This window comes from Seriola dumerili, unplaced genomic scaffold (assembly GCF_002260705.1).
Source record: "Seriola dumerili isolate Sdu_G_001 unplaced genomic scaffold, Sdu_1.0 BDQW01000331.1, whole genome shotgun sequence".
Classification (NCBI taxonomy): domain Eukaryota; kingdom Metazoa; phylum Chordata; class Actinopteri; order Carangiformes; family Carangidae; genus Seriola; species Seriola dumerili.
This window is the reverse complement of record NW_019174586.1, coordinates 5808472-5834741: the sequence shown is the minus strand read 5'-3', so window position 1 is coordinate 5834741 and position 26270 is coordinate 5808472. Positions and strand designations below refer to the sequence as shown.

Below are 26270 nucleotides of genomic sequence, written 5' to 3'. Positions count from 1 at the left end.
TTATTATTTCACACTAAGGTGGCATTTCCAAATGTCTTCTTTTGTCCGACCGACAGTCCAAAACAAAAAGATGTTCGTTTTACTATTATATACTGTGTGATATTCTACAATCAGCAAATCCTCACATTTGAGCAGCTGGAGCCACAGAAGGTTTGGCAGTTTTGCTTGACAGAAGACTGAAACAATCATTTGACTGATTGATTATTTAACTACTCGTTTTAAATTACTAATCAAAGATTAAAATTGTTGCTGATTAATTTTCTGTCAGGAAACGAATCAACTAATTGGCCAGTTGTTACAGCACTACTCCAGATTCAGCATGGCAGAAACAAAAATGGAAACTAATACATAACCTAATAACTTAATACCACTTTTCTAATTGACACATATTGAGCAAATATATTTAAGTATGCTTTTAAATTGATTACTAAGAACTTCTAGGAGAACTTTGGTGCTCAGAAATGTTAGGAATGGACAGAAGCTGCCAAAAATGTCAAATTATGAACACATTTACTTGTTAAGAGGTGCATTTGTCAGATATATTAAAAAGGTGGATTTGATTAAATGCACAATATGTGTTTTTCTGCCACTAGGGGTCTCTCAATCAAAACAATAATAAAAGACGGCGTTCGGTGACTTGTGCAGTATCGTGGGATCATGGGAGTTGTTGTCTTCACCACCACTGCTGTCATTACAGTCAGTTTCTCCTGGTTAGGATTCGTTCAGTATCAATCGTTCAGGAGGTTTGGTTAGGTCTGTGTTTCTCTGATACGGTTTGCCAGACATAGGATGTCCTGGAGAAGCTGCGAGCTGAGGTATTGCTAACATTTGCTCAACTTGTTTCTCTAATAATTTATGATCCAGACATTCAGGAGGTTTTTACCAAGAGCCGAATTATCTGCAGATGTATCATATTCTCCAAAACAGAGTGAAATCCCGTAAAAACACTGAATAAAGCAATTTCACCTTAAAAATCTCTGTTTTTGCCACGCTGTTCAGTGGACACAGGATGTTCTAGAGGGGCTGCAAGCTGAGCTGCTGCTAACGTTTACTCAGCCTCCTGCTTCAGTTCCTCTGATAACTTAAGATCCAGATGTCTGATGATGAAAATTCTTCACCCGGTTAAGATATATAGTAAAAAAAAAAAAAACAAGATCTAAAAAGTGTATCAGAAACATGTGGCTTAAAACTGGATAAAAAGTCAATTTTGACTGCTTCTGGCAGACAAGCACAATCCTGACACATGCACATTGACAGGCAATCAATCAGACACTGCTACCATGATTAAAGTCACACATATCTCTAGGTTTGAAAATTGCTGGAAACATTTGGGACAATATTAGTATGTAACTCAAAAAATCTATAACATAGGTTTTTTAGACATTTCAATACAGAAGAGTTACACCTGATATCTTTAATGAATTTGAGAAAATGTTTATTTAAGGGGATAACTGCGTATTTCTTCCCCTCTGTGTATCATAATGCTGACTAATTCTTGCCCTCTCCCCCGTGCTTTCTTTACACTTGGATTGCGTAACATAATATCAGCTGGTAAGTAATTTCATAACCCCTTTCTCTTCATCTTCTCCTGCTCTATTTCTATCTCTATTTCCTATGAAGGGAAAGACACAGACATCCTCTTGTCTTTCATCACTCTCTTGTCACAAAGCAATGACCAAGACACGCAATCTAACCTCATTTCCCTCCATTCTTATATTAATAATAAAAAGGCTTTAAATTCATTCCACCACTCACAACTTCATCCTTTCTTCTAGCTTTCACTGTTTATTTTTTTGTTAATCACTTCACTTCATTCAATTTATTTCCCTTTTTGATTTTTTCCCCATACATTTCTTTCTCTCATAATTGCTCATTCATTCATTCATCTATTCATATATCGTCCAACCACATATTTGATTTCTTCCTCATCCATTCATTCAGCCATCCAATCATTTATTCCAGTCAGACTAGAGGGGTTACATAACCCTGATGTTTACCTCTGCAGCAGAATGTCACAGGCCATTCTCATTTTTCCAGCTGTGTTTTCTCTCACTGTGATCTGTCCTTTTTGTTTTGTTGTGGTTTTTTTCTTATGTCAGTGGATCCAGCCTGCAGGTGTGTCAGTGTGAGGGAGGACTCTTTAAGTCTGGTAGGATTTTCCTGTCAGTTTCTCTGTTGTGTCTCTTCTTCCTTTTTGCGCTGTGTCGTCAGCGAGCTCACACGCAGGTTATTCAAGCCCAGCCTGTGTTTTTTTTTTCTTTCGATCATCCAGCAGAGATGTCACATTGACTTTTAACTGAACTCGGCACGATTTCCGTCTCTTTCTTCTTTTTGCCTGTTACCGACTTGACACATCTCATGTAGGAGCAGTATCCGGCTGTTAAACTTGTTCTGTCTGAGCTGAGTCTCTCCTCTGTTCAGATTTCTTCTCTTTCAGTATCTGGTATCTCTGCAGGTCGGCCTTGTATCCACTGTGTAGGTTATCCCAGTTGAGCACTTTGAGGAGTCAGCGTCAGCACCAGCAGGTCGAGCAGCAGAGCCAGGGTATCGCCTGGGTGCATTCTGTGGTGTCCTTTGAATGTGTGCGTGTTCTTGAATGAGTGTGTGACTGTGTATGTGTGTGTGTGTGTGTGTGAGTGTGTGTGAGCGAGTGAGGCTGCCTCACTCTGCACTCTGTCTGTAAAAGTGCTGCAGTAAACATCCAGAGCACTGCTAAAATATATGAGCTTCTGATGTAACCAGGCAACAACCCCTGGAGGACCAATGGGATGGGAGGGGCTGAAGTTGTGGGGCCAATCATAAAGAGGGAATGAGTTCTGTGAGCCAATCATGAGGCAGAAAGTGGGAGGGGATTTAGATTTTTTTGGTCCACTCAGGACTGACTATGAACTCAGCAGTTATTACAGCCTGCGTAATGGCGTGTACACACACACACAGGCATAAATGTACACACAACATGCACATCAGCACATCAAGACAGACACACACCTGTGTCTTTTATATCACCCCCATGAGCCTTTTGTAATGTCAGCCTATCAAAGGCATTAAGAAATTTAATACATAATCAACCAAAAAGGGATGAGAAGGGGCGACAGTGAGTCATAGCAGGTTGATCATAGAGAGAGTGACAATGCAGGAGCAGGGCATGATGGGACACAGAGGGAAAAATACAAACACAAAGAGAGAAATGAGGGCGAGGACTATTGAGATGTAATGAATGCATTTTAAATGTGCATGCACAGTTACATGTGTCTACACTGTAGGTAGACTATAAACAACACTGATAATCACAACACATCACTCCCAAGGAAACCGAGTTATTCCTTTCATCCTCATAATGTTTCTGTGCATCAACCGGTGCATTTCCAATAGGACCAGATATCAGATCAACTTCTTTCAAGAAACACCAAACACTAGCAAAAGAAGTTTAGGAAACTGGGTTTTACCATTTGAATGTTGCCTGATCATATTTGTTGTGAAACTGTAATAAGTTGATATCATACAAAAGGAAAACTCTTGCCACCTGTATAATTGACAGATTCTTCAATTTAAGACAACGTGGCTCCTCTTTAAGCAAAACAAAAAGACTGAAAATGACTACACTCAAAGTATTAGTATTTTAGATTCTTGGAAACACTTGCCTGATCAGGAGCTACAGTGAGAGCGAGCTGATGCGCAGTTCTTTTGTCTTTGAAAGATCAAACTGTAAGGTACGAACATTAATATTTTATGACTTTCCATGACAAAGTTGAGCCCAGCATACAGTAACTAAGACAATGTTATTCCAAACTGGGATCCTTCAGTTATTTTTCTGTTGTGAAAATGGCAAAAATGGGAAAAACTGGCGATTCCATTCCTTCTTAAGTATGTGTTTAATACTCAACATTGTGTCCTGGCATACAGTTTGTTGGTAGTTAGTTTAAGACATGTTGGGTCTATTTCACTAGTGAGGACTGATTTAACTATTAGTAAGTACTGACAGAAAATTAATCATTAATAATTCTAATAAACAATTTCTTGTTTAATTACTTTATCAACATAAAAATTCTTATAATTTTATTAGTTTCATAATAGAACATTTGCTCTTTTTTTTTTAATTTTATGACTTTGTAAATTAAATATTTTTGGGCTGTGGACTGTTGATCGGACAAGATCAGTGATTTGAAGACATCACTTTGGGTTCTGGGATCTAGTGACTATTGACTATTGACTATTTCTTTACTGAAGACAGAATTGATTTCATGTGGTTCAGTTGTTCAACTGCTGACTGGACATATAATGTCCTCCTTTAGTTGACACCTGACAATCAGAAATGAGTATTTTCCACGATCATGGTACATTACAAATTACAATGCAATATAACATTGAAGTAAAACTAAGTAAAATTCACAGTGGTATAAAGTATGCTTGGACACAAGTGATTTGTAAAATACCTCAATAGTCCCAGATCTCCTAAAAGAGTTTTATTTCAAACTGTATTATGTTTCCTGTCTGAGACGCATAAACTATAAACATTCCAAAAATTCCTCAAGGGAAGAAAGAATAAATGTTACGCAACCTTGGTCAAAAATCATTAACACTGATTTGACTACAGTTTGGCGTTAACTCATCCTGTCTGGTATTCTTGTTGGTTCTATCTAGAACTTCAACATTATCTTCTATGACAAACACAAAGCAACTACAGTGGCAAGGTGTTGACACAAAGAGGCTTCAGCAGCAGCAGCATGTGCTACGACAATCAAAGTAAATATGTTTCCGTGATGATTAAGGAACGCGAGTGATGCTTAGCAAGCCAGATCGGACAGCTGTACCAGAACTGAGGGTGAGAACTGATAGCACATGTAGAAGAGTGGTGCTATCTAGGTCAGTTAGTATATCGCACACTGTGCCCAGTGCTTGCGCACAGACTTCAACATAACTGGGAAGTGCGTGGTGAGGGTTGGAGGGAAAGCAGGGCATGAAGTAAAACAAACTGAGAGAGATGTGCTCTACTTAAACATTAACTACTAATGGGTCCAACGGTTACAAAAATGTATGTGTCATATCTGAATGCATACAAATAAATGCCTTTCAGGCCAAGAGAAAGGTTATGTATCAGGTTTCATGTTTTGTTTATATATAGTGCATTCCATTGTAAAGTATAGTGAAGACATGTGCTATAATGTAGGTTTTCAAACCTCTCCCTGTAGGTGTATTAAATATTTACTAATATTTTTGAACTGTATTTTGGTGAGAATAGAGAAAAAACAAAAAAGTTGGTCAATCATTTTGTGTGTAAATCTTGTTTTCTTTGCTGTCAGTCAAAGACGAAATAGCTGTATGTGATCCATATCTGAACTAGGTCAAAAGGCCTAAAACACACAGCTGACAACCCCTGTACTGACCTATATCCCGTATTTATGTCTATGTATAGGTCATCTATACATATTACATTCTACTGCTCCGCTGCACCCAAGTCACAACACTAAAAGAAAACCAAAAAGAGAACAGGGTCAACACTTGGACATATACTGTACAGTGTGACCAGCAATATGAACTGTGTCACCATAAGGTGGAAAGTAGCATAGGTTTATGTCACCATCATGTCCCACATACAGTAGCATGAAAGCGCTGGAAAGCCTAGCAAAGACTGACAGAGTGCTACTGACAATTATATAGCATGTAAACAACAGAAAGGCAGCAACCAGAGATGAGACAATACGCTTTCTGCAGTACAGCAATAAAAGCCCTGTTTAGAAAATAAAGGGTTTCTGCCTTTCACTTTAAATTTGAAATGATTACAGGAAATGTTGAGTTTGTATTAACACGTAATGCAGTAACTTTAACACAGCAAATGGGAGCGACTCAAAACAAGGCTTCATACTAAAATACCGCTATGACCAATTACACGTATCAAACAGAGAGTTAAAAATAAAGCCCTGCCTCTAATACGTGTCTGCCTCAAATAAAAGTCTGTTAGTTCTGCAGTTGAGGTAAATAAAGGCTAAAGCCATATACTAGGTTTTGACCTAGTCTTGTTTATTGTTTATTGTGCACCTTTAAAATACACTGGATTTATGTGTCTGTGTGTGAGAATCATCAGGTACTCGCCATGAAAAAAGCAAATGTAACTGACGAAAAGAGATGGGCCTATGTATTTGTGTCTGCGTATTTTTGTGGGTCTGCACGTGCACATTGTTGGCACAAATAGAAGAAAAGAGCTCTCTGGCACAGTGGGATATACGTTTTGGGATATAAATCATACAAATGACAGGAGGAAAATCACATGAGGGGATTCACCTTTAAGAGGTACAAAACTGGTTATTTGCAACACGAGATGTATGTATGACAGTCATGCTAGGATAGTATGATGGGTGTAACAGTGAGGAATGAGAAGCAGGGATACAGGTAAATTGAAGACAAGTGTTTTATAATGTGTTTAAACGCTGTCTTCTGACTTGACCATATCCTTCTTGAGGTCTGATATTACACTTTCACTCAGACTGAAAATTAATAAATCGTTCACAAGTAGGGACACTTTCCAATTCTCCCACCCTCTCCTTGACCCCTCATGGCCTTCTCTGACCTGATTCTCAGTTCCCTCCATTAATCTGTCCCTCCTTCCTGCCCTTCTCCTGCTCACCGGGGCCAGAAGAGCATCCCAAGAGCCCTCTTCCTCAGTCTGCCAGGATATTTCAGTAGCCTCATCAAAAATACTTTCCATACACACGGAGAATATAAGCAGAGTGGTGAGGGAGGGAGGGAAGTAGTGACGGGGGAAGAAGAGAGACCAGAAGAGAAATACCAGGGATTATATATAGATTTAAAATGAGCAGAGGCGGTCAGCATGTAAGATGTGTGTGTGTGTGTGTGTGGGAGTGTGTGTGTGTGGGCTGTCAAGAGTCTATTAAGGGAACAGTGCAACATCCACAGAGGGCAGACTTCCCTGTCTGTCAAGTGCTAGACAAACAACTCAGCCACAGTTAATGTTGAGTCACTAGATGGGAACTTTCTCTGTATTTCTGAGCCGTCACAACCAGTTATGTGTCAAGGAATAGCTGACAAACACATGGAACAGTGAGCTCACCTCACGAATACATATGTATAATGACACATCAAAAACCTTGAGACAGTACTCAAGGTTATAATCTCATAAGCAACATTTTGAGGCAGTGAAAGGTAAGTAACATTATGCTGTCTGAATGAATTAAAGAATAAATGAAACAAAATGCTATTTTGAAACAGCAGGTTTAGAAAATGTTTCATAAATTGAACAGATGTGATATTTTCAAAAAAGACCAAAAATCTTATTTTTTTTCCATTCTACTTGGGCGAGTTGTCAAAAAAGATGCATGAGATGAAAAGACTAAGAGATGGACAACATGGATTATATATTTGCTGGAATATTGAACATGATGGCTGGTTTACCTGTCTTACTTATATATTCCTATCATTTTAATTGACCTTTTCCCATTTGAGCATGTGTCACCAGTCATCTGTAATTATATTCAAATTATATAGAGCCACACAGAGGCTTTGTGCCCATAGTATAGGTCTGTCATATAGATGCAATGGTGCCTGACAATAATGTTTCTCATCTCTTCTGTTGTTATTGGTATAAAAAAAGATTTCCAAGTATCAAACATATAGATTAAAAGACCGTATTGTCTTCAAGTATGAACATCACAACAAGAACACATATTCTGAAGTAATGTTATTCATCATAATATAATTTGTTTTGTTCGAGAAAATTAGCAAAGGGAAATGTGTTATAATTTGGCATAAAAAGAGTTCCTAAAGTCATTCCTGGTTTGTTTTGTATGTTTCTTATCTATGTATTATATATCATATATTCAGCAATTTAAACAGATGTATTCTGTAAGGATCAGGGTCAACATTGTTTTAAATGGTTTGGTGGTGTAGGCTTTCAACTCCAGCTTCTACAAATACAGCAATAATCCCCCAGGCCAGACAGTGAGGTGAAACAAGGTCACAGGGATGATGGCTGCAGGCTAGCAGCTAACAGAGAATTAATATCAACTAAAACAATCAAATAAGACTTAAAGATCACAACAGTCTGGCTGGCGTCGTTCATCTTAAATCATTTACTGCGCATAACCCTCCATCTTCATCAGTAATGATTAAAGCTATGAGTGCAGTCTGAGCACCGCTGTACAACAGCTGCCATCTAAAACCCACACACACGCAACAGAGACACACAGAGAGGAATCCTTTAGTGTTGTCCCACAAACAATGTAGGTAACTACCAAACCACTTGGACATACACAGATGACAGACACACACAGCAGCCTGAACAAGGTTGTTATTCATGACCTTATGTATCAACACAGATTGTTCAACCCTGCACTGTGGGCTGAAAGTGAAGTGGGACGACAGCATCCTGGCAGCACACAGACCATGTTGTCTTGAGCCAGTAAAGTCAACAAAGAGGCCATCTTTTGCATATGACTGTCTCTGCTTTACATTGACACACAGACATATACGGCAGGCATTGTATGGTTTAAGTCAAGTGAGCATGGGTAAGAAACTGTGTGTATGTGGATTATGGATTACTGTCTGTAATCATCTTAAAGGCCAGTAGGACGTGACTAGCTAGTAGCATGACTCTGACACACACACACAGAAACAGCCATTTCAACTTTTGGGGTCCAGCATTTTGGTTCGCAAAAAGTTGTCGGACACCACAAATATAATAAAACACACACAGACACACAGACACACAGACACACAGACACACAGACACACACACACACACACACACACACACACACACACACACACACACACAGAGGCAGGAATCAAAGTGGACTGATGCAATGCAGTACACACAGTGCACTCAGGATATAAATATGTGACAGAACATGAGGCAAGTTTTAGAAACAACGACGGAAACATGTCTGCATGAGTTGAAAATGTTTCAACCTGAATCTGCTTTATAAATATACAGAAACAAGAGAGAAAATGAGAGGAGAGCGGAGGGAAAAGACAGAAATAATTGGAGTTCATGCTGAGTTCTGGGATCAGTCAGAGGCTGACTGGAACATAAACACACACAGACACAGAGACACACACACACAGACACACACAGACACACAAACTCCACACACACAGTCAATGAGTCCATTTCTAGCTAGCTTACTGCTAACGCCTGCATAGCTGGTACATGTTGACTGTTTCAGGGTAACAATACAGACTGCTCAAATGGTTCCTGGGGTCAAGTTTGTATGAATGATATGGAGATAAAATCTGCATTGTTTTCTGGCTGAACCCATTAAAACTGACTGAGGTCTACACATCAAGACAATAATTCTTATATTATGGATGGAATTTATTTTTCTGAACAACACATAGAAACCAAGCTTAGATCAATGTTAAGGTAGACAAACTGCAGTAATTACTGAGAGTAATTAAAAACCAAAAAAATGAAATAAAATGGTCTCTTATAAGATAAAAATGGCAATAATGTCACCATGACAAAGTGCAGCATAGTTGTAAAATGGGGCATAAACCACTGTGGAATCTGGAGACAGCTATCCCTACTAATTTAAATGACAAAGACCATTCTGCATTAATGTTCAACAGTGAATCTAGTTTATCGAGTTGAGACTATTTTCACAGAAAAATTAATTGTTCATTTTGGAAAAAACAATTTGCAATATGAATGATGACTCTGTATTTATTGATTCTGGTTGGCTGTTTTTGCCTTTCACTATTAGATCAATCAAATTAATTTCATTTTGAAAAAAAAAAAAAAAAACTAACTTTTTACTTGCTTTTCTTAAATGATGTTTTGCTCTTTGATGTTACATCTGTCATCTGTTTTGTTAATTCTGTTTCGTTGCTCCTGTTACTGCCCTGCATATTTGATATTCTGTGCTAAATCTTTTAACTGTGAAGGACTTCTGTGAGTTTTGTTATGAAAGTAAATCTTAAGTAACTTTCTTTGCTTTTTGTCTGATATGAATTTATCTGCACAGCACACCTCTGATGAAGGTCAAAATACTTTGCCGTTCTGAGCTCTGACCACTGACCTGAAAACATAATGAGACAATAACGGTTTGCTTCGACAGCACTAACTTTTAAGACTTGAGTTGCCAAGTTTCATTGGCATTATACAATCTCTCTTATTTACTTTAGATGTATGCTATAGATTAAGAGTGCATGGTATAAAATGTGTAGGTGCCTATATACAGTAATCTGGGTGTAGTGCTCAGTAATCAACTTAAAGGAGATCAGCAGATCAGAAGAACCAGAGAAGATTGCCATGTTCCTGCAGGGGGATTGAACTCTGGTACTTCAGTCTGGAGGGAGACGCATTATCCCTTTGTACGTGAGTGATTGCATGTGTGTGTCTTCTGGTTGGTTACCAGCTAATTATCATCAACAGGTCATCACACAAGCTCTGCATCTTTAAATGTCACCTGGTGGAAACTGCTGTAACTGTGATGTCATTTAGCATATGATTGTTCAAGAGTGAGCAGCTTAGTCTTTCACTTCAGACTTATTTTAGGGGTGGAGACCCTGTTCTGATCTGATTTTTTCAGACACATGGTGGAGTCTCACAAGAACAACAACCAATAATCTTTCAATTATTTAGTTCTTGTGCTTTATTAGCTTTGGTAGGATACACCATGGAAAAATATACTTTGTGGAAACAGCCCTGAGCTCAACAACTGACGGTGTTAAAAATGATCCAAATCATCATCAGGAAAATTTGGTACAAATGCCATAAAGGTTCAGACAAGTTTAGAGATATGAATCGCTTAAGACAGTGATGGGATATAATCTTAACTCGCAAGTCCATGATACAACAAACAAAAGCTGTGCAAAACAGTCTAAGCAGAGCAGCAGAAAACTATGCCACTGAATAACTGGTTGGCCTGAAGGATAGTAAATACCAAATAACTGCAATGTCCTGGTTTTTAAATTCAGTCTAGGACCTTTGTCACATGTCATATCCCCCTCTCAATGTCATCTGGAAATGATTATCTTATCTAAAAATATAAAATACAGTAGTTATATCTCACCTGGCTGCAGGGCTGTCATCAGTGTGTGTGTGTTGTGGTGAGTCGGAGGAGGCAGGACCCTCCTCCCCGTCCTGAGGCAGCTCTTCACATTCTGGCTCACACTTGTCGTCATCCAACAGCTCTGTGATCTGAAGACAGAAATATAAAAGGACATGAAGTTATTACTAAAAATGTATTTATTTACTGAGATGAAAAACCATGTGACCACATTTTTAATTATAGCACCACAATTAGTACACATGGATTTCTCTGGAGTTGTTATTTTTGGAATTGCTGCCAAAATCTTGCAATTTGAATTTGAAGAAAGAATATAAAATGGCTTACAGGTCACTTTATGTGACTTTAGGAGAAACTAGAATTATGCCTCAGTCCAATTCTCAAGTTCTGTTTCCTGCCACAGTTTCATAATGAATTGAAAACCTTTACACTTATCATATCAACAACATAAAAGATCTCTAACATAGTGTTTTGTGTCTATGCTTCACTGGCCATCAGGAACACTGGGAGAAATCCTGCTGCATTAGTGGCCCAGTGGACTTTCAAAAAACAACAAATCAAACAAACAAATCCTTGGCAGGCAGGCAGAACTCGACACAACAACAGCCGTCTCTGTATACCTGTCAATCAGGGCGCGAGTGTACCTGGAGTGAGCTCACTCGCCAATCACAATAATCAACCCTCACTAATCTGACTTGAGTGGATGAGGTAGTGTATAGTGTATGTATTGAGTTATGGCCAAAAATTTTGTAAAGTCACAATGACCTCTGACCTTTATCCATCGAATTCTAAACAGTTTATCCTTAAGTCAAAGTGGACATCTGTGCCACACTCCCAAAAATGGGACAGACATAACCTTGAACTTTGACCTTTCAGCACCAAAATCTAATCAGTTGATCTTTGGGTCCAAGTGAACATTTTTAGATAGATGACGAGATAGATGTTGTTGTCGGCACAGAGACATAAAAGTTCCCTTATTTAGGAGATTTCTGAGATTAGAGTCCATCTACCAGCTAGAAAGCCTTTGTGACGTTGGCACTTGATTTTGACCTTCTATATTTGCAGGGATTATGTAACTACTGGCTAAATATTAATAACTCCCTTTCGCAATGCTATGTTAATGCGCACAGAGCATCATCCAAAAAAAAAAAAAAAAAACCTTTTCCTTTTAAATTATATTTAGTTTAGTTGTGACTTTTAGTGTCTGGAGATGAAATGCCCAGAACAGAAATTATCAGAGATTTCTGGCTATAGAGATTCAAAGAAAGGTGTTGATAACTGTGTTGGCATTATCAAATACACTATCTTTTACACACATATACAGTATGTGTACGAGATAGGAAAAAGACATCACAGCCTGTTCCATAAGACATCTACATATAGATGAAGCTAATGAGTAAGACATTGACACCACAGATGAAGCAGAAAGGAGAGTGACAAAAAAAAAGAATAAATAAATAAATAACATTTTCTTGGAAGGAGAGATGGCAGAGATGGATGGAGCGGGCATGAAGAGTGGATTAGAAAGATAAGAGGGAGGGATGGAGGGTTTAAAGTAGGGCTCAATGTCAGTATATCATTTTCATGTTGACTTAGCAATGTTCCCGTGCATGACATTCACATCACAAATTATGTAATAGGAAAAGTAGACCCATCGTGATACACTGGCGAAATCTACTGTTCGACATAGAATTGAAAATTAATACTACAGACATTACAAATATTCCACGACTAATATTGAAAGCAGGCTTGAGCTATGATAAACATGTAGCCTGATGTTATTCCATTTTGGTTAGTGAAAGAATTTAGCATATACTTAGAGAGGAAAACTAGCAAGTGTCTCAAATGGATTTTTGCATTGACTTTAGCATTGTTGTGAAAGATGATGAAAGACACTTTAAAAAAAGATGAATTGTCGTTTTTGTGCAAACACAGTTTCTCTTTCTTCACAAATGGACCAACTACTGGAGCTACAAGTCAAGGAAGAAAATATTGTGATTATGTAACATTGCTCACAATACCACAGTATATAATGCAAAAGAAAAATACTGCATTGTTATTTATGCCAAATATAGTTTAGCCCTAGTTTAAAGGCAGAGGTAAAGGCTATTGATAGAGGGAGTGAAAAAGACAGAAAAAAGGAGAGAGTCAGAGTGAAGACAGAGAGTGATAGAGGGCAGAAAGTAATGAGTCAGACAGTAAAGGTTAGAGTGAAGAAGGGAAAGAGAGGAGGGAAGGAGAGAAAGGGAAGGGTGGTAAATGCTGAAGAGATGAAGGGAGGGGAATAAATATGTAGACAGAAATAACTCATCATAACACAGATAGCTGACAGCGTGTGAACACAACACACAGACAAACAGAGCTTTAGTTTTCCAATAAGAAACTGCTCCTTTCCGTCTTTTCTACCAATTTCATTTCAAGAGCCATGTGGCTTTCTTTAACAAATATTTGTTTTGTTTGTTTTGTAATATCACCAACTGAAGCTACCTTACCATATCATACCTGCCATACCATCATCACAAAAGCTTTTCATGTGCTTCCTTATGCACTGAGTGCCAGTTTAAACAACCCTGTTAAAAACACAGATTAAAAGGTCATGAACCAGATTCATCATCATGACTTTTTTTCCCTCAATGTCACTCTGTTTGTCCTCTACCCTCTTTCCTTTGCCTCTCTACTCTTCTCAACAGCAACCCCATCTGCTACTGTCACTGTATCGTCGCTATGGAAACATCTCTTCTCCAAGAGCTATGATTGGCTGTCAGGGAACTCTTGCATCGTCACATGTGCAGATCAGGGAGGATGACTAACAGGACTCCTTTCTCTCTCGGTGTGTGTGTGTGTGTGTGTGTGTGTGTGTGTGTGTGTGTGTGTGTGTGTGTGTGTGTGTGTGTGTGAGGGAGAGCAAGAGAGATTAGGAAAAGAAATCCTACTTTTGAACAGTTTCAGTAATATTTCATGTGTTTTGCTTATTAACGAGAACATTAAAAAGCTTCTTGCAGCTCCACTTAGCATGTTGTTTGCATTGGTTTGCAGCCAAGCAAAACTGCACTGTGATGTGCATCTTCATATGTAGGTGTGAAAAATGTTAACTGAATAAATAAATTATATGGACAGATGACAAATAATAAGTCATCACCATCACAAGGCCCTTTTGCACTTAGTGTTTATGACCAAAAAAACAAGTCCACTCCAATTCTCTCTTATTATACATCTGCACACGCCTGAGTGTTTTGTGCTAATTGTTTCAATTATATTTAAATACTGTAGGTATACTATACTATAACTCTTCCTGTTCGCACCTGTATTAATAACCCTTACAGCTAATACACAAAAATAATGATTAAAATTAAATCATTATGTAGTGTTCTCCTGGTGAGTTTAGACAAGTACCATCTTACCACAGAATCCAAGGTTTCAATAATAAAAAAAAAAGAAAAAAAAAAGGGAATCATCATTTTGCATTCATGGTTCCAAACTGAAACTGACAGACAGACAATAATCAGGATGAAACTGAGGGAGAAACAGTTAAGGATAACACCTCTCCATTAAATCAGACAGAGCACTGGAACAATCATCTGAAACAGTTTCCCACCATCATCGTCCAAATCAGTGTTCTTTGTGTGTAAAATTGTTCTAGATTAAATGGTCAGAATAACAATGCAGAAGGTGATATAATGAATAATGAAACATGAATATATAACTACTCCCTGAACTATAGGTTTTCATTCAAACTGCATGAACAGAGCAGTGAATATGATCAAGACTCTGCTGAGTAAGTTATCAGAAAGCCTCTGAGGTGACGTAACGATATTAGGGGATAAGGGTTGTTAAATCCCCTGTCAGGATGACCTGGCATGGTCATTCATAGGGCTGGTAATATTATCCCCTTATTCAAGACTGTGGAAAATTTTAATCACATTAAGTCACAAATCACTGAATTTAAAAAAAAAAAAAAAAAAAAAAAGATGTTGCAGTTCGTTTCTGTGTGTCATGCAAGCTTTTTAGGTGTCAGTGTACTTGTACATGTTTGATACACAAGTACATTTCTCTGTGGTGTGTGTATGTGTGTGTATATGTATACCAGAGAAGGTGAAAAGACAGGAGAGAAAAGGCCCTGTAACAAAAGGTTGTGACCTTGGCCCTCATTTAGGGGTCCAGTCCAGAGTCTGGGATGGATAATGCTGGAAAGCTTCAGTGGCATCATTTGTTTGGCCGTTGAACTGTGAGTGCGCCAAGAACACAGGACAATGACAACTGACTGGGACTGATATTAGTTAGTCAAGTCTCACACTGTGACCTAAATCTTTGGTTTTCAAGGCTCTCTTGTGCATCCCTTCATTCGGCCACCCGTTTAAGCAACATCAATACAACAATACAAGCTACTGGTTTTGCACAGGTTTGACCATGAATGAATATGAGAAAACATCAAGAAGACAAACAGTTTGTTGTTATTTGAAACATTTTCAACTGTGTAGATTTCTCTAATTTCTCTTTCTTTTTGTCTAATTAGTGACAATCTAATAATTCAAATCTATTGACTTTCTTCCTCCACATTTTGACTGCTATTTTTTGTTTGTTTTTTTTTTAAATAAAACTGCATGGGAAAGATCTTTGTATGTGTAACTGCTGTATTTAATTTTGCACTTCCTTTTTTGTTACGTTCTAATCCCCTATGATCAATATGTTAAACTGTTCACTGCCAGACTAGTTTTTGCCTCACAAACCTATGTCAATATTGTATTCAAACAGTTTCGTTGCAAAAACCCCAAAAAAACAAAAACCTTTAGGTTGTCAGCTATTCAGTCAATCAGTCTGTCCATCTACCCATTTCTGACAATCATCTCTGATCTAACATACATATATTAACATATTATCCAATCAGTACTGGCCCTGCTGCACCATTAGACATACTGTGTTTGGCTGACGGAGGAATGTCTCTGAAAATGACTGACATCATTGACTAAGGCTTAAATCACATAAATGAATACCGAAAAAAATACTGAGCTGCTAATAGATGAAAAAATAATTCTTTATTTTTATTCACTTATTTTGTATCTGAGTTTGAGGAGAGATCAAGTTTTAAACTACAGACTACTTGCAAAACAGCGAGGCATCCGATTGAGTGTTATTTGACGAATATTTGTCTTCGAAATTAACATGTTTGTTTTCAAGTGGCAGAATTTAAGCACTGATGAAAAAAAAAAAAAAAACGTGTAAAGCTCCAAACTGTTTTTCTTCTCCTCTCAGTGTTTTCTTGCTCATCCTTGCCTGTGTGACTGTACTGTTTACTTGCAGCAGTACCACTGGAGATAAGTCCTCTGGCCTAATGTTCCTGCAGTGAGTGGGCTGTGTGATGTAGCTTTCATCCTAACCTCCAAATGTGTTGGCAACTGATTTACAGACACTCAGATTCCCTCTGACTACTCATAGCATGCAGTCAAAGTAAATACATCAACAGTCTGGGTATGTGGTTGATGAAAAAAATATTTGTGGGAGTGTGTGTTCATATTATATGTCCCCCTTAGAGAGACATTATACATCTCCTCGGCTGTCCAACTAGGCCATCACCTCCTCCTTAAATAACTCCCATGTTCCAACCTAAATAGGTTATTGCTGAACAGCTTATCACTTTGACACTGGATCCTGTAGGTTTATATACCTCAACCTATATAAGATGTTACCTGCTTCTGAAAATTGTGAAACCTGGTATTTGTAACATTTGTCCATTCACCCAGTTCCAATTCATGTCAATAGTCCAAGGTACAGTGATACATTCACTGTAGCATCTGTAACATGGCTCAGGTCCAGAAGCACTTGACTAAGTTGGCACAGGCAAAGTAATAGGGCACATCCTGATTCATTTATCTGCTAAGGTTGAACTAACAGACCTGGAAAAATAAGGCTTTCATTAAGAGACTAATTCATTAAGCAGACGAACCACAGACAGTCTTGTGTTAGCAGGCTACTGAAGCTGCCACTGAAGCCCTTTCCAGACATGAAATACATAACACTGCTGGCTTCATCTAGCTGTTAACGTGATGGCTTTTGATCATTCAGACATAAGTGGGCAGTACATTAATGTTGCTTATGCCTTTATTCAGACCCCTTGTTCAATATTTGGCACCTGTTGTGTGAGAGGGTGTAATATCACTGCTTGAGGACAGCAGTGAGTTGAAAAGTAATGAAATGAACCAAGAAAAATGTTCATCCTTTCCTCACAGGCTGAATCACTGATGTATTTAAACTTATTTTGCAGTTGAACTGAATTAATGACTATTATGTGCACAAGGGACATGAGTCCTATTCTCACAATAAATGCAATAAATTTACAATTAAATTGTCTCATCAGTTCTATCATTTATTTAGAGGATTTTGCCTATTTTACACTGTACAGTGACACATAAGAATAGAATAACAAGAAGTAACAAGAGCTCTTTCTCTAATTGCTCAGATGTTGCATGTGAAGTGTTTCGCTAGATAGTCAGTGTGCGTTTAATTTCTCTGTGTGCATATTTGACCTTGTGCTCCTGTGCTTTTACGTTAATGCAGTGCCTGATTTGAGCTAGTAAGATTACCATTGTGACTTTTACATAAGAATGACTCTCTGGGTCAGACATGACTGACGCAAAATTGCCATCACATTTATGTAACAAGGTACATGTCTAAAAGGGGCTTCAGAGGCACAGACCTGAGATTCAGTGGCCAAATCACATCAAGCCTACAAGCCATGTTTTGATTTCTCTACAACCAAGATAACAGCAGCCCCAAAACACAACTATATGACCTTTAAGAAAGGACAGTCTGCTCTTCTTCATGTTCACTACACACTGGTACTGTACTGTACTGCAGATGGAGGTGGAGCTGTCTGTCATAATGAGGAGTAAAGAGGTGGCCTTGCACGTGAAGAAGATAATAATGAGGCTAAAAAAAAAGAAAAAAGACTGAAGACCACAAGTCTTGTGGGTAAGCAGCAAATCATTCAGCAAGTTGAAAATGCTTTCCAGGATGTAGGCAGACAATCAAGAGAAGACTTAATGACCATAACTGCAGAGGATTCACCACAAGATGCAAGCCACTGATAGACCTCAAAAACACACAGGCCAGGTTGCACAAAAAAACACAAAAGAACCCGGTAAAGTTCTGGAACAAAGATCTATGGACTGATGACACAAAAATCAACCTCTATCAAAATAGGAAGGTGTGGAGAAAAAAAATGGAGCAGCTCATGAACCAATGCAACAACCTCATCTGTCAAACATGGTGCTGCTTCTGCTATGGCTTGGGCATGTATAGCTGCCATTTGAAGTGGCACACTGGCATTTATTGATCATTTCACTGCTGAATGAATGCAGATGTATACAGATGCATTATATGCTCAGATTCAGCCAAAGGCATCAAAAGCCATTGGATGACATTTCATCATTCAGCAGACAACGATCCTAAACATACCAAAGAGCTTTTCAGTGTGAAGAGGTGGAATAACTTTGACTGGCTGTCAATCACCTGACCTCAGCCCAACTGAGCTGCATTCCACTTCCTGAAAACCAGACTAAAGGCAGAGAGACCCCACAACAAGCAAAAAGTGAAGGGAGAGCATCACCAGGAAAGATACAAAGCGTTTGCTGACGTCTGTGGGTCAAAGACTGCAGGCAGTCATGGACTCCACAGGCTTTTCCACAAAATATTAAACATGATGATGATTTCACATGTATCTGTCCAATTACTTTTGAACCCCTAACTTTTGGGAATTATGTGCTAAAAGAGCTACATCTCCCACACAGCTCTTTCAATATTGAAGTAAACCTACTCAAGTATCCATTATTTTATTCAAGCAGAGCCTGAAGAGCAAAAATGTGTAACTGTCAAAACACTTACAGTGTGGACTGTATAATTCAAATGAGAACATGTTGCTTCATAATGCAACAGGACGTAACGTAGATGATTACAACTACGCTGTGTTTTCCTCCTGCAGTTCATCCTGAGAAAATGTGTGCTAAGGAATCAAAACTGACTCTCCGACAATCCAGCCCTTGTTCCAAGCTAGGCCAAAAACATCACGGCCTGTCTCATTACTGAGCGTACAGAGATGGTGAAATTTTATACTCTTATCTAAAACAAATAAGTAATGATTTTCAATTTTAGTTTTTTTTTTCCCCCTCGCTCTGTCCTGTTACCCCAGCAGTGAAAAGATTTTTCAGGCACTGAATCAAAACAAACACATCCACTGGGTATCATGATAGCAGCAACAACAAGCCTCAGCAAAGTTTCAATCTGGCCTAAACAATAATTCCACTGATTTTCAGGCCAAAATCCAGTTTGGCACTTCACATTGTTCACTGATCCACGCCAGCCTCATTGAGTTTCAAAGTTATGCCCAGACATGCCACAGAACAACAACTGTCTTCATCTTTCTCACTGATTCTCTGTTGAGATTCCCTTCCATCACTTACATCGTCTCCCCATTTCTTAAAACGTGAATTGTCCATTCTTTGTAATTCAATTGTTGCATTCAATTGTAGTTCATTTGGATTCTTCTGACCTCTGTGAGGCATTTTTTAACTCCTAAGTCTGATTCAAGGCTTAACTCAAAGCATGAAGCGTGTGTGTGTGTGTGGGAGATAATCCCAATCATGAGCGTTTGTTCGCACAGAGAACCATTCCCAGTGTAGTCCAGGGGCTGTAGGTGTGAGTTGCATGGTTACATCATCATCAGCTTCTTTTCTTATCCCACCCCTCCCTCACCATCTCTCCCTTCATGTCTTTCTTCCTCTTCTCTCTCTGCACTCTCTGCATTTCTCCTCCATCTTCCAGTCTGCTTCCTCTCCCTCTACCTCTCTAAACCACCTACTTTTTGCCCTTTCTCTTACATAAGACACCGAGATCGCTGCACAGATGATTTGTCTTCGTAGATTTTTCTCACTCTCTTTGTCTGCTTCCTCTTATTTTGCTCCTTTTGTCATTCTGTCTCTGGGTAATGTTATATTCTCGTTCGTTTGACAGTCCAGACACTAAAATTTACAACTGGAGACAGACAGAAAAACCAGGAAAGATAAGGAAATTTAATTTGGAAAATAAAAATGAAATTCAATGAGTTGCATGGAAGAAATCTCTACTTTAGCTTATTGTTGTACTGAGCTCTATTTCAATCAACCAATATTAGCAAGCCAGAGCTTTGATTAGATTTTTAGAGCTTAGATCTTTTTCATGAATAAAGGAAGGATATGACTCATAATAGAAAAAACTAAAATAGACATCAAACTTGCAAAAAAATGTATAAAAAGGAAGGAATTGGTGAAGGAGAGGGAATAAAGAAGGCAATCAGATGTTTAGGAAAGTTGACCTATTGTAGATAATAAGGTTTCGCTTCTTTCTTTCACAATGACTGTAGCCTTTTAATACAATATGTCTGCTGCGTTGGAGAATGCGATCTTAAATGTGACAGGAATTCCAGTGGAAAGGCAACGTGTGATACCAATCAAGAGTTATCTTGTAATTATTGTGTTTGTGTATACTTTTTGATATAATAATACAATGTAATCAGACCACTGTAAAGTTAAAGGTTAACTATGCCACTCTTTGCACTGTTGGTACGATGGTGAGGTTGTGTTGCTGGGTAACAGGGGAAATGCCTTTGAGTTTGTTTAGTCTGCCAGTCACGATCTGTGTGTTCAGTGTAGGTCTAAAGCAACGACTGGAATGTGTAATAGGACAAAGCCAAAGAGTTTCTTCAATGTGTACAGTCAGTGTGTGTGGGTAGTGTGTTTGGATGGGGTTCTTCTTGAGTTATTTTTAGACTATTTTGTTGACGGAAGAACTATGCACTGTACAACATAACCTAGAGGAGGTGAGTACAACTCAATATCAACGTTACTCACATTCCTGTACAACACAAGTTCTGCCTGACCCACTGCAATTAGTTAATTAGCCTGGATGAAGTCATTCAGTATGAGTATCTGTAGACATGTATGCTAATGTAGCCTGATCTTTTAATATATCCAAAATACTGTAGCAGCAGTAATCACTACTAGGTGTTACATCTACTGCTGGGCTGTGCCAAAAATTTCAATTAATGATACGTATATAAACTAAAAACCTCAAACCAAGATTCTGTTTCTGAAATCTGAAGTTTAAATTGAAGCGAAGGTTAACAAATTCACAGAGCAAAGGATGTGTTAAATAACACAGATGATTCATCAGTTGATTCAAAGATATCTAAAACCTTTTCACGCCACATTACTCAGCTTTATCAGCCGTCTCTCGCTGGTAAATCTGTTATTATGGGCCTTTCTTTTTCCACAAAGCAGGCGTGAGTTTGGTGTGTATTGTTAACAGTCTAATGGCATACCAAAACTTTAATCTTTCACTTTTTAGAGAAGGATTTGTCTGTTTTCTCTGTATGTCAACCCAGAAGGAATTTCACCCCTGGCCCTGGCACAGTTAAATGCCACATTCTAATATTTGAACAAAGGGGAAGAAAAAAAGACCAAGAGGGGAGGACAAAGAGGATTTTGATGAGAATTTCGACTTCTTCGCTATTATGTCAAGAATGTTGACAGTGAATTAATGTATTTATAATGTCACAATTTTCACTCAACAAACAGCCTTCCGAAAATGTCTATATTATGTTTTACTCCCTATGGTAGTGTTTTATTGTAAATTTTCCCACATTTTTATTTTATTTGTCAGTTAATATATCAGCAGTTCAAAGACATTTATCGTTTCCTGCTTAAAAACTAACTAAACTAAACTAAACAAACTAAAAAAGGACTCTCTGTGATGAAATGTTTTGCTATGATAGCTTAAACAAAATTTACCCCATTTCACCATTCTACCACTAAAAGATTTGGAAATGTCATGAATTCAATCAAAAGACTTATCATATCATATCATATTATATCATATCATATCATATCATGTCACATCTAGAGAAGATGTTAGAAGTTAGAAACAAAGCATATGGGCAGTACCTGTTCATTAATGGAGCTGTAGTCGTTCGTAGTGGAGACGTCATCGTCCTCTGAGTCGAATAGGCCCTCCTGGTTGTCTAACAGCTCTGCCAGGACTCTGCTGACAGACTCCTGGTCCCGAAGGTCCTCTCCTTCTGATGACAGACTGCAGATGGAAGATGAGAGAGGAGTTTTATTGGCTGTGCAATGCCACGCAGAGGATGTTAAATAATTCCAGTAGCTGAATAAACATATGCGAAAGTGCCTATGTGTGCCTCAGTTTGTATGTTTATGTGTATACCCAAATACACATATTTCTTACTAATCTGGATCTTGTTAAAATTGTGTAAAATTACATATTTCCACACATAGATCTTTGCTTGATCAGAATAAAATGAAGGGAGCATGGCCGTGCTGCTGTCAGTCCAATCACTGGCTGCATTAACTGTGGTGTCACTTGTAAGGCTGCAGCAAAATCAGTTTTTTCCAGACCAGCAATCTTGTTCTCTTGATTCCCCTTTCTGATGATTTGATGATATGGGCCAATTTGCACTACATGATTTTATTTCCAATGCATAACGATAAACTGGAGAGTTTTGATACTGTAAATGACTAGTTTATGTGCAGAAATATGGGTGTAAACAATACAAAAAGGAGGACAACCTGTCTGGACCTTAGTAAAATTATAAGTAACTTTAGATTTAGATTATTTTTAGGTCTAAGGGAACAGTGAGTGAGGTTAATCACGATTATGATGATTATGATCTTACTGGAAGATGTCTGGTCCGAAGACGGCGGCCAGCGCCCCAACGTTCCAGCTCTCCTGCTGAAGTGATGCCACACTGGCCAGGAAGCGGCACAGGAAACGCAACAGGCCGTAGTTCAGCTGGGGAAGCTGCTGCAGCAGGTACTTCAAGTTTCTACACAGCTCCTCTTCATTACTGTACTCTGGGAATGTTTAAAGACAGATTTATGATTAAATGTGACTATTAACATTTTCATAACCTTCACTGCAGTCAACATCTCTACTCAGTTATTGCTGTAATTAGTTTTACTGCAAAAAGGGTGCTGGTTTATAATCATCATTAGCACAAGTACACTTTATACATGCAGCACGCAGCGCTACACAGCGCTGCTTCATTAGTTTACTTGGAGATACTCTGGAGTGAATTATAGGTTATCAAGTCCTTCGTGTTGCTTCACAGTTGACCTTAAAAATTCTTATTTAGTGAGGGTGTGCAGACACGTTAAGACTGTGTTCAATCCTCTGAGAAAGGTGAAATGGAGTGAAACATTATAATCCTTTATGTAGTACAGTAGTGCTATAATAGAATGAGAAGTGAATGATATGACATAGAGAGCCCAGAAAACACCCCTACTGCTGTAATCTGCATGACAGCAACAGGAACAACCATCATCATCATCATGACAAGGGGATTAGAGTAGATTATCTCTGATAGACTCAGATGCAAAAGAGGACAGGGCAAAGAGCAGAGACAGAAAAGGAAACTGAGCAAATGTGAAAACGGGAGATTTGTGGTAGTGATTAGGTGTCATCCACTTTTATAACTTAACTCTTGATTAGTTGACTATTCCATCTGATTTTAGTCAGTGCCATTAATTATATAATCCAAAATACAAGCAATGATCATGATCATCTTTTTCTAGTTTTTCCAAAAATTGCAAAAACATCTAAAGCAAAAGAATAAATGACAATCGGAAGAAAGCAACTCTGATTAACACAACCTGAGACAGCAGAGGCAGAGATAGACAGTATAAAGAAAAGGAGAGATAAGTAAACCTCAAAATAGTAGCGAGACAAACACACACAGACTGTTCAGATACTTGTTAAGAAAGAGTTTGTTTTAGCACGTTTCCGCTTCATTTAGTGACCTCACCCCTGTACTGTGTATTCACAGCTTAGATAACCAACATCTGCCTCCATGGCCACAGTCATAACAGGTTAACAAAATGTAAAGTCAACTTGGAGGAAATCCAGAAATGGTGGACAATAGTGTGTGTTTCATAGTTGTGGTCGCCTCTCTTTTTCTATTGGCAAGTACAAAATGGCAGCATAAAAACGCTCAATTTCTGCAACACGCAAAGATAAATGTATGAAATAATCTTGAGACAGAGCAAAAAACATTAGTTGTGTGTTTCAGAGTGGATAAAAAGAGAAAGAGGGTGAGGTGAGCGAGTAGAGAAATATACAGAACAGCATTAGAAGTGGATAAGACATCCATGTCACACACCTTGGTGTAGCTGTAGTATGTGTCCCTGTATCGCTGTTGGTATAACGGGCTCAGGAAGCTCCTGCAGGAAGAGTCGGAGCAAACTGACCGCTGATGCCAGGTCTGCCTCCTTCTCTAGCTCCACCTCTTCACCACTGTCGTAGCGCTGACGCAGCCAATCCACACGCTCTGCGTTGCCATTAACCAGGAAGAGCCCCTCCAGGTCCAGATGACCTGATGACGCATAGAGCAATAATTACTGCTAGATAACTATTAATATTTGTACTACTGACTCAGTTACCTTATATATATATATATAATGTATATTGTTATATAATTTCAATATTTTAATATTTTCTGAGCTTGGGTTGGTTATTGACCCAACGTCCTTGTTTTTCAATTAAACGTTTTTCTCCATTCCTCTGCACAACCTGCTCATATTTGTGTCCACAAACATTCACTCTGTTAACAAGCCACCTGCATTTACGTTTAAATCTCTAAGGTTTGGTTGTTGCTGAGGCCTGGCATTAACACCAGTGATATAAAAGTGATATATCAGGTCGGCATGCAAGTTTATTCTGCAACTTATTCTGACCGGTGTACTATCTATCTTTTCTGGTATAAGGACGCCTTGGCTGCTAAAAATGGCTATTGTCTTTGAGTGCTTGAGCTCAGAAAACCTGCTGGCTAAAACTGAGTCAAAAAGTAATGATGCATTCAAAGGGTCTTAGTCACTTTGTAAAATTTACCACCAAGTTATAACTGGGAATCTGCCCTCTTATGGCCATCAGAGTGTTAACACCCATGGTGAACAGGGGAAAGTTTTTTGATATCAATTTACAGTGTGACATATGATTTTGGAAGATGATTGACAACTGGCAGAAATGAATGGTTAATATATCTCTAGCAATACAGTTTAGCTAATTAATTAATATCCACGAAGGGGCTAACAAGCAGAAATAACTGGTGAATAAAGCAGAGCCATATGATATTTCTCAGCTTGGGAATTGATGAAATGATTGTTTGACATGTAATGGATTATGAGAAATTGAAGGCTACAGAGGATAAACCAGCAGAGTTCTCCAACTTTAGGTAAAAGGTAGTTGAATTTCTCTGTAACTTTTGGAATGGTAATGGATCCAGAAGCATTTGTTGTCATAACTTCTTTGTTCTAGAAATGCAGACATAGAAAGATCCAGACTCTGCACTTGTACATTGTTTACATAAGGTCAACATAAGGATAGAAGTACAAGGAGCTGTGTGTCCGTGATGCATTTGTGTATGTGGACTCCTCCCTTATCTGTATGAAAAAATAGAAGCATGACCACACTGAGTCTTATCATTCCTGAGTATGACAACATCACTGAGTGCTTTTGATGAAAAGGATAAACCAAATGCATCAGTGAGTTTTGTCAGGGCTTGAACCAGTTTTATAACATTTTTTGTTTTTTAACTATTGCGTTTTTCCTCCTTTGCGTAACACATTATCTGTTCAGCTTCATAATGCTATGAATGTTTGTATTATGTACTGTGTTGTCACATGAATCTCTTGGAAAACATTTTTTTTGTCGCTTTCTACAGCTCCAACTACTATTGCTGGTAGCTACTTTAATAACTACTGGTCACACTGCACAAATTCAAATAAATGAAAATTTACAACATGCATATATATATTAAGTATGTGTACAGCAATATAATTCCACTATTCTCAGTTTTTTAGATGGAAAAATCATGCTTGTCCACAAAACCTATTCCATTAATTCTTAGCTACTCCTAGCTTGACTTTATCCCTGCAAATGTTTCACGAAACAAATCTCTGGTAGTGTGAGGTAAAAACACTGGCTGTCAAATAAGAATGCAGACATGTTGGGTTATATTTTTGGTTGGTTCCAGAAGAAAACAGGTAATGAGAGGAGCCTAAAGGGTTCAATATGCTTCAAACAAACTAGTTTTTCTATAGAGTTTCTCGCTTGTCTAAAATGTTACACCTGTTCCAACAGGCCACACTCAAGGGCTGGGCGAAAACTCTGCTTGAAATAGAGAGAGTGAGATGCGATGAATTACAA

At 38.3% G+C, this 26270-nt stretch overlaps 1 protein-coding gene across 1 annotated transcript in view; it reads right to left on the bottom strand.

The window, feature by feature from the left end:
• The window catches only part of fam13b (family with sequence similarity 13 member B), a 77127-nt gene that overhangs the window by 24291 nt on the left and 26566 nt on the right, over positions 1–26270 (bottom strand). The window contains exons 4-7 of the mRNA XM_022759890.1: positions 24226–24438; positions 22744–22921; positions 21995–22139; positions 11028–11155 (exon numbers count right to left, since the gene is read on the bottom strand). Coding sequence (XP_022615611.1) covers positions 11028–11155; positions 21995–22139; positions 22744–22921; positions 24226–24438 — 664 coding nt within the window. The remainder of the gene's footprint in view (positions 1–11027; positions 11156–21994; positions 22140–22743; positions 22922–24225; positions 24439–26270) is intronic.